The 13,056-nt window shown below is 41.2% G+C and overlaps 1 protein-coding gene across 1 annotated transcript in view; it reads left to right on the top strand.

Moving 5' to 3' along the window:
- RRAS2 (RAS related 2) overlaps nt 1-12,173 on the top strand; it is a 33,244-nt gene extending 21,071 nt beyond the window's left edge. Inside the window, exons 3-6 of the mRNA XM_084288429.1 lie at nt 511-613; nt 2,944-3,052; nt 10,119-10,237; nt 10,711-12,173. Coding sequence (XP_084144555.1) covers nt 511-613; nt 2,944-3,052; nt 10,119-10,237; nt 10,711-10,798 — 419 coding nt within the window. The 3' untranslated portion in view covers nt 10,799-12,173. The remainder of the gene's footprint in view (nt 1-510; nt 614-2,943; nt 3,053-10,118; nt 10,238-10,710) is intronic.
- Nucleotides 12,174-13,056: the final 883 nt, after the last annotated feature.

The following is a 13,056-nucleotide window of genomic DNA, read 5'->3' as shown; positions in this document are numbered from 1 at the left end:
TTTAAGGATTATTCTCAAAGTTTCAGTAGCCATAAATGCTAGGAGAATTGACAGAACTCCAGTCAGTCACCTGGGTGATGTGGTGGAATGAAACCTGCATCAATGGGTTGTCATGTGCTGCCTCTCCAATTTGGTTGTTTTGCTATAAAAGTTTCAGTTCCCCCTAGTCAATGATTTCTTTAAGGACAAAACAACACCACTCCCAACACCCTTCCCCTGCAGCCTCTCTGTACGTTTTACAGCTTCATCAGCTGGTCCCAAGCTCGCAAAAGTTTGCCAGACTGTTTCGCAGTTTGCTTCATAGATCTGGAATTGTTCAATCAGTCCAAGGATGCATTAGGAATCTTAGCAGAAATCTAATAGAATATTTAAAAAGTGATTTCTGCTCAGCTACCAATATATAGGATAGGCTTTCACAACTTTCACAATCTCCTATTAGGAAGGATTTTTATTCTCAGTCTGTATTCAAAGAACATGAACTGTAGTAACTAATATTTTGCTTATATTCAGTTCTGGATACAGCAGGACAAGAAGAATTTGGAGCCATGCGTGAACAGTACATGAGGACAGGGGAGGGTTTTCTGCTTGTTTTCTCAGTCACTGACAGAGGAAGGTAAGCCTGATGTAAGAAAGCTGATGTAAGAAAATCTATCTGTGTAGTAACTAATCTGAAATTGCTACTCATCCTTTATTGAAATAACCTCTAACAGAATGCATTCACTTACATTCTGCAATGTGATATGTCTTCAGCACTGACAAAAACCTGTTTGAAACAGATCACATAAACAAAAGTATTTGCATCTTACAGTAGGTGACTTGAAAGCAAAAACAAGAATAACAAAAAAAAGCCAAATCTGTTCAGGCACTTCATTATAGTCCCGAATCCTAGTTTCCTGTAGGTGACAGATTTAAAGGGTTGCTCGCTATTATGTATGGGTTCTTTAATAATAATAATAATAAAAAAAAAAAAAAAGCTATCCACTTGCTGTGTGTTTGTCAGCATCCTGTGGCTGGCTGTGGATTTCTGAGCACACGTGCCCAGTTCAGGCTGTCTCTCTCACTCTTCTGCAGGCAGGTCTTGCTCTGCCTCTTCGCATGAATTGCTTGGAACCTGCATAACTCATTTATTTGTGGCAGAGTTCAGGTGAAACGTGCATTTTTGGAAGCTCAGACAACTCAGTGAGGTATATCCTGATTATTGTAAGAGCAGGAAAATGCCATGTGTGTACAGAAAGTCCCTTAATATTTTGGCTATGGTCTTCCCCTGTTGAACTTACCAGGTTTGTAGAGATAAAGAAGAGGTCAGGGAGCTCTCTTTCTACTTGCTTTGGGTTGTAAAGAAGAGAAATAAAATGAGGGGGGACAGAAATCTTTGCAATATCTTTTTCCTTACAGATTCAATCTGTCATTTCTGATCTTACAATATCTGTCTATAATGAGAATTAAAATAAATATTCTGTGGAGCATATGCATGTTCAATTGGATCTGTACCTTACACTTCAGAATGCTGCTAGAGGTACAACTTTGTCTTGATGTACTGTCAAAAGAGACTTTACACTTCTGTTAGAGGTCTGTGTCTATGCTTTTTAGGACACATGGAGCACTTATGTTAACATAAATATTTTTGTAACAGAGGACTGTGCATTTTAAAAGTCATCACGTGAACTCTTGCTTTTCTGAAAAACTTAATTTTTTCTTAAGCAGATGTTGACGTGTTAATCCTGCGTATCACTTCCCCTCTGAAATCCTTAAGAGTGCTGATGAGCAGGGTTTTCAGTTCTGTTCTGTTATCCGTACAATTCAAGGCTTGCCTTGCCTGTCCATGAAGTGTGTGTCTTCCAAGGGTATCTGTCTTGTGTGGTGGAAGGATTCTGAACCCAGAAGTCTGGATGAAGAAGTTGGTGGCTTTCAACTCTTCTCCTCCAGTTGCTGCAGACATCAGAGCAGAGTATTAAAAATGCATATGTAAATGGAGGTCCAAGTATGCCTCCTGGCATTCCTTCTTTCTAATTCAAATTTCTTCTGATGGTTGTTCCATAAGGATGAGCTGTATCGGCATTATCATGTCTGTGTAATTTTAGATGAAATTTTCTTACTGATGATCCTCTTGCTGTTAAAGTTTAGTTTACAAATGTGAGTGTAAATGACTTCATGCTCTATGTCCGGACTTAAGTATAGTGATTGGGATGCCTCTGATCTAAAGGCAATGCAGTTGTCTACCAGGATCTGTGCTGGAGCTCCACATGCAGTGACATAGCTTTAACGCTGCTTACTGAAAGTAGTGCATTTTTTTCTCTCCAAAAATCATTGTCTAGGCCAGAATTAGCTTCTTTGATATACTGCTTTTGGGGAGGATTTTTGTCCTGCTCACCCTCTAGCGCTGCTGAAATATTTCTTAATGCCTAAACAGCATCGCTACCTGATATAACTTGGGAACTGGAAAGCTTTCTGCTCGTTTATCCCAGCTGTTTTTCTCGAAGACACAATTTTCCCACTTCCACCAAAATTCCTAGAAGTAGCTGTGGAGGTTGCTAGCTGAAACATTGATCACCAGTGTCTCCAGACTGTAGCTTCAATATTCTAGGTAGAATTGAACTCCAAAGTCAATGTTTATAAAGTGGACTGTGGTTGCTTGGTTCTACTCAACTAATTGGCATCCTGGTCCCTCTAGAATTAAACAGAACGAGGGTTTTATTTACCTTGCTGTCCAAACTGAGTGCAGTCCAGTGCTAGCTTGGGTCAGGACTTCTTTAGTTTGAGTATTGAATGATTCTCTAATCAGTCATGCTATGACAGTGAACTCGTTGATAGAGTGCCTGCAGCTGTCTGTGCTTGTGTGGCATGGCAGGGCAAGTCCAAATAGGTGATTCATTGTTCCTGAACTTCTACAGAACCTGAGAATCTGTGAATTAGTACACTGATGCTCTGCTTTTCTTTTTACAGTTTTGAAGAAATCTATAAGTTTCAGCGACAAATTCTTAGAGTGAAAGATCGTGATGAGTTTCCTATGATTCTAGTTGGTAATAAAGCAGATCTGGACCACCAAAGACAGGTAACTAATTTATTGCTAGCTACTGCTTGCTTTCTTATAGAAACATCACAGTTTTCCTTCCAAAAATATGGGGAACAAGAAACAAATGAAAAAATCATGTATTAGCTAATTGCAACACACACACACAAAAAAAAACAACGCTCGGGGGCTGTGCTTGAAGAATCTCAGAAGTATGATGGCATTCTACACGGAGCAGATCTTCACTCTGACTCACTTGGGTGATGTTGAGACCAAATCTATTCACATACCGAGGGTGAGAGCTATCTGTCATGACTCAAGCACGAATGTGTAATTTTTCCTTTCTGTTACTCACTGTGGCGCGCTGTGCCAAGCAGAGTGCATTCCAGCACTAGCTCTGATGATCCTGACAATTCCTTGCTTTTACTGCTCGCTGCTGTTATGTATGAATGAGTAGCCATTTGTCTTTTTCCATTTAACCACTTACCTTCTGCACAGCTATCTTAACAGCTTTAGAAGCTGGAACTACAGCAACGCAGTGTCTTCTTTGTTCATGTACCTTAACGCTAAAATTTTGGAAGCAGTAGATTTTATGCTCACCCCTAGTTGGAAGATGGCTTGAAATATTTTAGAATGATTTAAAGAAGGAGCCTGTATGTGTTTTCCATGTTTACTGTATTGATTTTCATTAATCAAATTGGTGGTTCAAACTAGAATGGGAATAGTGGTACTACACCAGCAGGAGAGAAGCAGGTGTCAAATTTGTGGTGTTCTTCAACATCCTTCATAATTCTAGTGATTTTCGTGAGATAGTGAGATGACTTTTAAAGTTTTACTGGCAAACACGAAAGTAGCCTGAAAGTAAACCAAATGCTACCAGAAGTGCTGTAATTATTTTGAGATTAACAAAGAGAAGTCATCCTTATATGATAAGATATTCTCAGATTTATTTACCTGACTTAGTATCTGTCCACAGTTGCTTACATAAATACTGCTCTTGGCTAAACAAAATCTTGTCATATGTCAAGAACCAGTGGTTGGAACATGAAAAAAAAATCTAGTACAAAAAACATTTTAGTACAAAATAGTTGCTGTCAAATGTGCTCCCTTGACTGTTGCATCCTCTTTACCCAGAACATGAGCAGGAAGGTCATTACAAAACTAAAACCTGTGCTGAAAGATACGGTCTCGGAAGTTGATGAGCCTTGCGGGTCCCTTCCAACCTGGGATATTCTGCTCTAAGAGAGCTGTTCGCAGAAGTCCCTCAGGGGCTCATCAGAAGTTACTTGATGTGTTCCCACGTGCACAGAGCTATCTGGCCTGTCCCCGAGACAAAAGTGAGATGTGTTCGCACATCATACCCCCGTCAAAATTCCCAGGTTTAACCTCGCAGGTCCGGGAACGTGATGTACTTTAATGCACACGTCGCCCTGAAAACCATGGAGGTAAAACCAAGCTGTTCTGCGGACTTCTAGCAGCTGAAGGACAAACATCTGAATGCTTTGAGAGGGAAATAACATCTCTGTCAAACCCAATTCTCAGAGGATTCCTACAGATGTAAATGGTAATCCTACAGATCTATTCCTAGAAATACTTGGGGTCCTTGTTCTGTCTCCTTCACCCTCCTAATGTTATTACGCAGGCTGTAACTTACCTGTTTCCCTGCTCAGAGAAGAGGTGCCCTTCGTTTTTCTCCTGCTAGTCCCTCCATACTCAGTTCCTAGTTTCTTTTTCAGATCGTGATAGGCTGATAAAAGTGTAAGCTTAAAGCAGCTGCTTCCAAAACTAAGCAAAGTTGCTTAACATCTGAACGCAAATAAAAGCACGTGTCCCCAGAAGCTTTTTGTTGTTGTTTTGGCTTGTTTAATTGATTACTTTTACTGGCAAGCATAACTTCTGGTGCTGCCACGTGCATAATTTGTGCTAATTGGTGGGTTTGTCACTTCCACACTAGGGCAGGGCTCAAACAGCCTTGGTTCAGCTGGAGGTTTGCAGAAGTTAAGTTCTAGGTTTGCTGAAGCAGGTGTTTTTAACTCTTCCCTGCCCCTTCCCCATCACATGGAGGGGGCTCAGTGGCTCTTAAGTCAGTCTAAAGGAATGGCTTTGGGATGCTGAGCTGACACAAGAGCTCCCCAGGAGGGAGAGGCCTCCCGCCCCTCTTGACTTCACGTTTGCACTCTTCCCCCTGCTGGCTCTAGCACTCATCTGAAGCACTCGGTGAGCTGAATCATCTCTCAAGACGGGGAGAAAAACAGGCGGGCTGGAGTGGCTCAGCTCCATGTGCGAGTTAAATCCGCTCCTGGAGAGGCAGAGTGAGCGCCAGACCTCGAAGCATGGTTAGGGGTGGGACCACGGCCCTGAGCAGAGCAGGGAGGAGCCGGGGTGGGGGCAAGACAGCGAGACCTCGCCTTTTGGCAGCAGCCAGCAGTGAGATGTTATCGGCTGGATGCTCAGCCAGCAGCCAGAGCTCGCGCTGCAGGCATCCATGCAGGGCTGGCTGACCTGGCTGCAGACGAGTCCTGCCGCTGTCTTCCCAAGTATGGGAAGCTTCAGGCAGGGTTGGGCCCTCCCTGGCTGCAAGGGAGCTCCGGGGAGGAAGGCAGAGCTCTGCCTCACCTGGCCCAGAGCCCTGTGCTAGCGGGGTGTCTCGGGGCTGGGACCTGTGGGCAGACACGCAGTGCTGCTCCTCTGTGCTTTGTGTTCTGCTGTTGTGTCAGGCTTCTCTCCCATCGCGTCAGCCAGCCCCCTTTGTCATGAGGCAGTCCTGCGAAATGTCATCCTGCTCTTTTAAACTCGTGCAATTCGAAAGGTTTGTTTTTCAGCTTCAGAATTGAGCACTTTTCGGAAATTCAGGAGGCTGGATATAAGGTTTTAGAACACAACTGCTTGTATTATACATCCTCCTAAAGACAGGAGGCAAACCAGTGAACTAATAGCAAACACACACTTTGAGAACGTGAAACTAAGTTAAAGGCATTTAGCGTGTGTTTTGATCAGCAGTCGAATAGAATTAACACAGATCTTCCTGGATCCTGAAAGAGTTAAACATATGGAAGTGGTTTGGGGGTCTCAAGGGTCCAACCACACCTTTATGCAGGTAACTGCAATTTGTAGTTGAGCACAGTGTAGAGTGCTGTCATGATAGCATAAATCTGTAAGTAAATAACGTGTAACTGGTAGTCCTGGTGCAATGGCAGATGTTGCCCAGAAATTACGGGAGCTGCCTGGCACTGCAGAAGTGCCCAGCCTGTAGTATGACCTTCGTGAAATGGCAGTGGCGTACCGAAATGCAGCCTGAAGTAGCGGTGGTTGTAATACCTACAGGTCGACTTGTGTGGTTTTGCAAGAAAAGAGAGGAAATGGAAGTTTGAAATAGCAATTCACTATGGTAATAATTGATAAAGATAAATGGAGAAGATAAATCGATAAAAGATAAATGGAACTAAGCAGACTTCGTGTAATTGTCTCCCGTGTAGCATGGGAGGCAAAGTCCTGAATGCATTAGGCTGATGAAGAGCAGTCTCTCTCTGAAATTGGTTGATTCTGTACAACTCGGACAGTTGTGGATGTTTCTACACTAAAGCAATTCCGCAGAGCACCTGATATTTTAGTAACAACCCCTACTAGCAGGGGAGCAGGCTTGTCAGTGCACGATAGGTATGATATTTTGCAGGTAACCGCTGGCTTAAGTTGGATCAAGTCAGATCATTCCCCAGATGGCAGGCGTTCAAGGAAAATCCAAGTTGCAACAGGAAAGGGCTTGAATTTCATTAAACGATAGCTTTTCCTTTTGCTTTACTACTGAACGAATGCAGTGACCTAGTGCTGAGACCATCTGCGTTGCTAGATACCTTCAAAGCAAGGTTTTTAAGGAGAGGTGAGCTCCTCGGGGCTTCTCTTTATGCCTAGGCAGTTGAAATCAGAATTTGGGCAAAATTGTGCATGGATAGCAGCCCAGGCATATGCTGCCTGCTATCAGCCAGAGGTGGCAGCACCGATAGGTGACAAAGCTGCCCTTCAGGAATGATGGGGCTCTGCCAGCGCTCTCCCTCTGTGTAAGTGTAGAGGCAAAATATGCACGCAAAGTTTAACTGAAAATGAATCTATGAAGCAGCAGAGCGCTGTAGCATTTCTCTAGGTGCAGGAGAGTATAGAAAGTTCGGAAATGAATGTATTTCTGCCACTGCTCAGATAAAAGAGTGAAGAAGGAAGGCAGTCTGAGGTGTTCGCAGGATTCTTCTGCAGATACTCAAATGGAAACTTCTTCAGAAGGGAGCCTGTTACTTAGGGAGCTGGGGAATAAGTTTTTCCATGCTTGACTTGCTCACTTACATCCATTGTAAACAGTGTTTAATTTGAGACACTTTTACCAAATACTGAACAGTGTGAAAGAACAACATATGAAAACAAATGGTAACGTGCTCTAAAACAAGGGATGAGCATTGCGAGTGATGCCCATTCATAGCCACCCCTCATTTTACCAAAACTAAGATTTTTCAAAGCAGAACCAACACGTACAGTTCATCAGAAACTCTGCGGCTCCATCAAAATAAGTGTTCTTTGAAGAAGAAATGTGTTACTTTTATTTTGCTGTAATTTTTATAATTTTATTCTTAATAAGCTTTCCTATCATCCTTACTGAGACTTGTCATGACACACGGGGTTGTCCTACATGCTTGGGGAGCACGTCATGATGTAAATTTGTGTTTTTGTTTCCTAGTATTTCTGTTTGTCCTTCCGACAGTCCCCTCAGCTTTGAAAACGGAACTGCTCTGCTGTGGCTTCGAATTTACTGCTTGAGCACTGCAAATGCTTCCGTAGTGTGTCCAAAACCAAGGGGGTTTTGTTGCTTTTTGTTGTTGTTGTTTTTAAACTGACTTTGCGGTCGCTGGCGTTGACCGCAAGCTACTTCAGGAAATACTGGTAAAATGAGACAAAATGATGGATTATTTTGGAATTAAGCAATTGAGATTATTACAGATAATCTGGCAAAAGCAGTAAGGGCTCTAAGGTTATATCTGTTTTTTTTTTTGTTTGTTTTTTCTTTTAATGCAGAATATTGTGGAAGTGTAGCTTAACTTTATTACAGGTAGCTCCCTACAAAACAAATGTAGCTGTATCTCTAACATGCTTTAGATGCAATCATGAAGAAAATAATGATCAGGTACCTGTAAAGGCTGCATAGAGTTTATCCTCGCTGTTATGCTGGCTTTCCCAGCTACTTATTTTTATTAGACTTTAATCTCTCGCTTTCTGGGGCTGCAGTAGCTATGCAGGGGTGAAGGAAAATAAAGGGGGCTGGTTTTGCAACTGCTACCAATATTATTGATAGTTTAGCTTATTTTTGTCTGGTGAACGAGGCAGAGAGGCGTAAAAGGTTCAGAAAGCCCTCATACAAACTCTGTGGGATTGTGCCGTGGCACTAACCTGCCATCTGTGGACGTTTCTTAAATGCAGCCTTCGTAAGCTTTGGAACAAGGACACTTCAACATTTGGGGCTGGGGAGGGAAGATGGAAGTGGGGTGATGGTAGCTACCAGAGCAGAAAACTTGACTATCATTCAGTTTTCAGACAGTAATGGAGAAATGAAGGATCCCAGTCATTCTCACTTTGTGCCCAGCTATTAAAAACGCAGCTCCAGTAAGTTATCTTGGTTGTGTAGTGCTTCTTTTTTTTTTTTAGGCTTCAGCAGATGGTGATAACACTGAAAAAAACGTAAGTGTGTTTGAGATCAGCGGCTGCATCCTGAGTTACCCCAGCTGTAAAGGTGCTGCGGGGGCTCCTTGCAGGGGGTGTAGTGGGAGCAGCTCTCAGTTCAGCAGCAAGTGAATAAATGCAGTACAAGTGGGGCTGCTGGTGACAGAGGAGCCAAGTGTGTGGAGATGCTGTGCAGGATGGCTCTCAGACCGTGTGTGTAGCTGTAGGAAAGTATTTTGTAAGTTAAAAAGTAAAACTTCAGCTTAAAACTTCTACATCTTGCAGTGCGCTGAGTGCTTGCAGTGATGTTTTTCTATTTCCATGTCTGTGTAGTTTCTTAATCTCCGTGTGCATCTGACTGCCTTTTCAAAAACAAACTAAAAATAAACCCTTAGGTTTTTTTGTTCTCGTGCTATCAGTCCCGTACGTGCTGGTTTAACATTTTTCTGTGAAAGCAGTGTAATCTTTGACATTTCTGCCACTAGCCGCTGTCTTGGCAAGATCTGTTTGTACTTCCTTTTATCACTCAGAGCTGCCCTTTCCTCCCTGTGCTGGGGGTAAGCTTCCTGTTGAAGTCTTTTTCATGTTTTGCACTGCTTAAGGTGGCCTTCTGTCATCTGACCTCCCTGCTTTCGGCTCATCCAAAAACATGTAGCCAACTCCTTTGGTTTTGCCCTGTGACCAGCTTATTCCTCCTTCCTGTATTGGAAGCTTCCTGCCTGCTGCTTCATCGATTTAAGTTTTATTCCAGCTCTTTATGGTGCTCATTATTTTCTCTTAATCACCGTTTTTATCATTTGCCCCAAGGAGACAGGGGGTAAGGCAGTGTCTCATTTAAGTGGGGAGGCTTCACAGTGTTTTTTTCCACATCTCTGGCGACTTAGGCTACATTGAAAATTGTCTGTCTTAACATTTCGCTATGTCATACATGTATTTCTTGTGATTTTAATAAAGATTCAGAAGCTAAACATCACTTCTTGTTTTAAAAGAAGTAATCTTTATTCTCTCTAGCTTTAGCTGGGCGAGGAAGAGAGTGAATTTAGCAGCAGAATTCAGAGTGCTCTTAGTAATCCATCAGATTGTGACTCAGGCACTTGCTTTGAGGAACTGCTGTCTGCTTAGGAGGAAAACTCTGGTCTTGTTATTGCAGAAATGAGGTGAATGGCAGGCAGCTGCAGCGGAGGAAATCCCCATGCCTAACAACCAACCAATTTGTGTGTTGTAGCACTGTTGTAGCACGTGGGTTTGTTTTCCAGTTGTATCACGTAGACAGTGCAGAAAAAAACAGTTTAGGGTCAAATAAGCATTATTGTTGGAGGGGAGCAGATCCCTAGGTTAATGGTGTTGGCAGTGTCTTCTGATACAAATGTGCCTGCACGACATGTAGCTTAATGATTGATTTCCCTTACAGGTGACACAGGAGGAAGGCCAGCAGCTAGCGCGACAACTTAAAGTAACGTACATGGAAGCCTCAGCAAAAATCCGATTGAATGTAGACCAAGCTTTTCATGAACTTGTCAGAGTTATAAGGTATGGTAACTGAAATCCAAATAGTTGATGCTCCTGTATTAATGGATAGCTCCAGCAAATATATTGAAATGCAGTGGGAGATCACTGAAAAAATCCTGCCTGCTGTTATCAGTCAACTTCAACCAATGCTCTGTTCTAAAATTTTCCTGTGTGTTGGCAAAAAGGCTCACATGAATGGTACATGGATTCGAAACGGAACTTCTTCACCTTACTATGTCAGATTTTATTGATTACGCAGTAGGCCAAACAGATAAAAAAATAAATTTGAATATTGGCCCCTTGTAAAAAGAGGGGTTTCTTAAATAAATAAATAAATAAAGGTGAAATCAAAATACCATCACTCATTTTATAAGAAGTTTGAGCATCAAAAGTAAGTCCGTCCTCTATAAACGTGTAAAAACAGTAAACTCAAATACAGTATTTATTTTAGTGAAAATGAGTCTATGAATTTAACTTGAAATATCTGTTTCCAGGAAATTTCAAGAACAAGAGTGCCCTCCTTCACCAGAGCCAACACGGAAAGAGAAAGACAAGAAAGGCTGCCATTGTGTTATTTTCTGAGAATCCCAAGAACCAAGCTATCAACTGCCAGATTATTATTTTTTTTTCTTTCCATCATTTTACATCACTTCTGGTATTGGTCTAGCCTTATATGTGCATGTCCTAAAAGTGGTCACCAGAATAGCCTTAGTCCAAGAAGCTGGCAGAATAGTTCTTGAAGAAGACTCAGTCATCTTGGGGCAGACTTCAAAGCAAAACACTAAGGCTGCTTCTTTAATACCACAGTTCCCTCTTCTCTCTTAAGAGCTTGCACCTTGTGGAGTTTTATTCGCAAAGGAGATGAAACAAAACCGTGTAGGACAAGGTGTTGAAGTCATGCATAAGTTGTCTCTTGTGAATTAATTTATTTTTACTTCTGACGTTTCATTAGCTATTACAAAGACCTATATTGAAGCATAGAGAATACCTTTAAAAAAAAAAGGGGTGGATTGGCTTTTTTGCCCTCAGCTAAATTATACTTGAGTATTCAGCTAGCCTTAAGAAACCTACACTGAATTTCATTGTCAGCAAAAATTTTCATCTCTTGTTTATGCTGCAGTTTTATTTCAGTGGCCAAAACAGTCTACTGTATTTATTTTATGAATCCAGAACAGCTAGGGGATGATTACTACTACTATTAGATTATGGCCAAATACCTGAGCTCATTCTGGATTGAGGCATTTCAGCTTAATATGAAATTTCACATCATTGTTTGGAAACAAAAAATAAAAAGTGTCTTCCTTTGTATTTCTGGGTAAGGGATTAAGGAAAACTAAAATTGTAGCTGTTTTTGTTTCATGTGATATAAAAATGAATTTGATCTTTCCATTGTCAGAGATGATTAAATGTTTTTGCTATATACTTTTATACATTATTTTCTTATCAAACTAGTTAACAAGTATTTTTATATGTTTGTAAGCAAATATGCTTTCACAGCATAACTTGTGTATATGTAAAGATGAGTATTTAATTCTCACAGTTCACTTTTAACTGACAAAATGTGGGATTTGCCAAACTGTGGTAAACTTCTCCTTACTCCTCTGGTTATACCCAAGAACGGCCAATTACGTGCCTGCCCAACACACCCGTAGAGTAAAATCTAGTGTTGTGTTTTAATCAATTGCAGTATCCCTTACTAAAGACTGACCATTATGTGAATTATTAAACTGTAAGACTTTTAACTGATTGTTTAGTTAAACTGTGGATGGTTGTTTAATTTTGAGTTCTGTGGATTGTGTTTAAACAATTCAAGAGTATGTTCCCTGATATTGAAATACTGAGTGGTATTGCACAGTTGTCACCTTACTGAATGTGTCCAGCAGTTCTTTGAAACTTGATTATTAAGCAAACCCTTGTATAACTTCAGGTGCTAGAATTAAAGATGATCTAACCGTTATCGGGGGTAAGCATATGGCCTCTTTCTGACTCCTCTAAAACCTGTGGGGTTTTTTGGAGGGTGGGGGGAAGAAGAGGGTGATGGAGCTTAGGAGGTAGATGTGCATATATTTATGACTTTCCTTCAAGCTTGAAAGTCTACTTAAATCACGGTAGATGGTAAAATGATAGATGATTTAAAATAATATATTTTTGATTTAAAGTATGTAGTCAGGGGGCAACTCAACAATTCCTTTGTGCTTTCAGGCCGTGCCATCAATCTGAAAACGTCTGCTGAGAAACAGTAATTAAACAAGTTAGAGTTGTCTTTGCTGCAGCAAAGCTATTAGAAGGAACTAGAAGAAACACAAGTGCCATTTGCAGAGCAATGCAAAGTTTCTTTTTTATTTATTTACATAATTTGGATTAGGTTCTGTAATTCTGAGTTTGAGAGAGAGTGGCTCCTCCTTCCCACCTTTATATAAAGTTATTGGTTGATGAAAGGCTACTTATGAACAACGCCTAAAAAATTCAAAATAGAAGTTCTGGTGAAAGTGCATTTGGGAGACGAATTATGTTTTTCAAGTCAAATGTAAGAAGTTACAGCCTGTAGCAAAGATCTTATGTTTTACAGCCTTAAATGTGAAAAGGTCTCTGGAGTTAAGTCACTAAACGTGTGGCACTAGGGTGAGTTCAGACAAATTACAGCATGCACATCTGAGATAAAATCTGCGAGGTGCGCATGTGCTTATTGTCTCATCTTTCTCATGTTTTGACTGTTCACTCATAATAAATTGATCCTAAAATAACTGTTACACAGATAGGCATTCTAATATGTAACTCTCTGTAATTCATAGAAGAGGTGGAGAGCACCCCACCCTTGCATTTCCTCATTTGTAAAGCAA

This window comes from Netta rufina (assembly GCF_964035555.1).
Source record: "Netta rufina genome assembly, chromosome: 5".
Taxonomy (NCBI): domain Eukaryota; kingdom Metazoa; phylum Chordata; class Aves; order Anseriformes; family Anatidae; genus Netta; species Netta rufina.
Note: the sequence above shows the minus strand (reverse complement) of the source record. Positions and strands in the feature narration are given on the sequence as shown.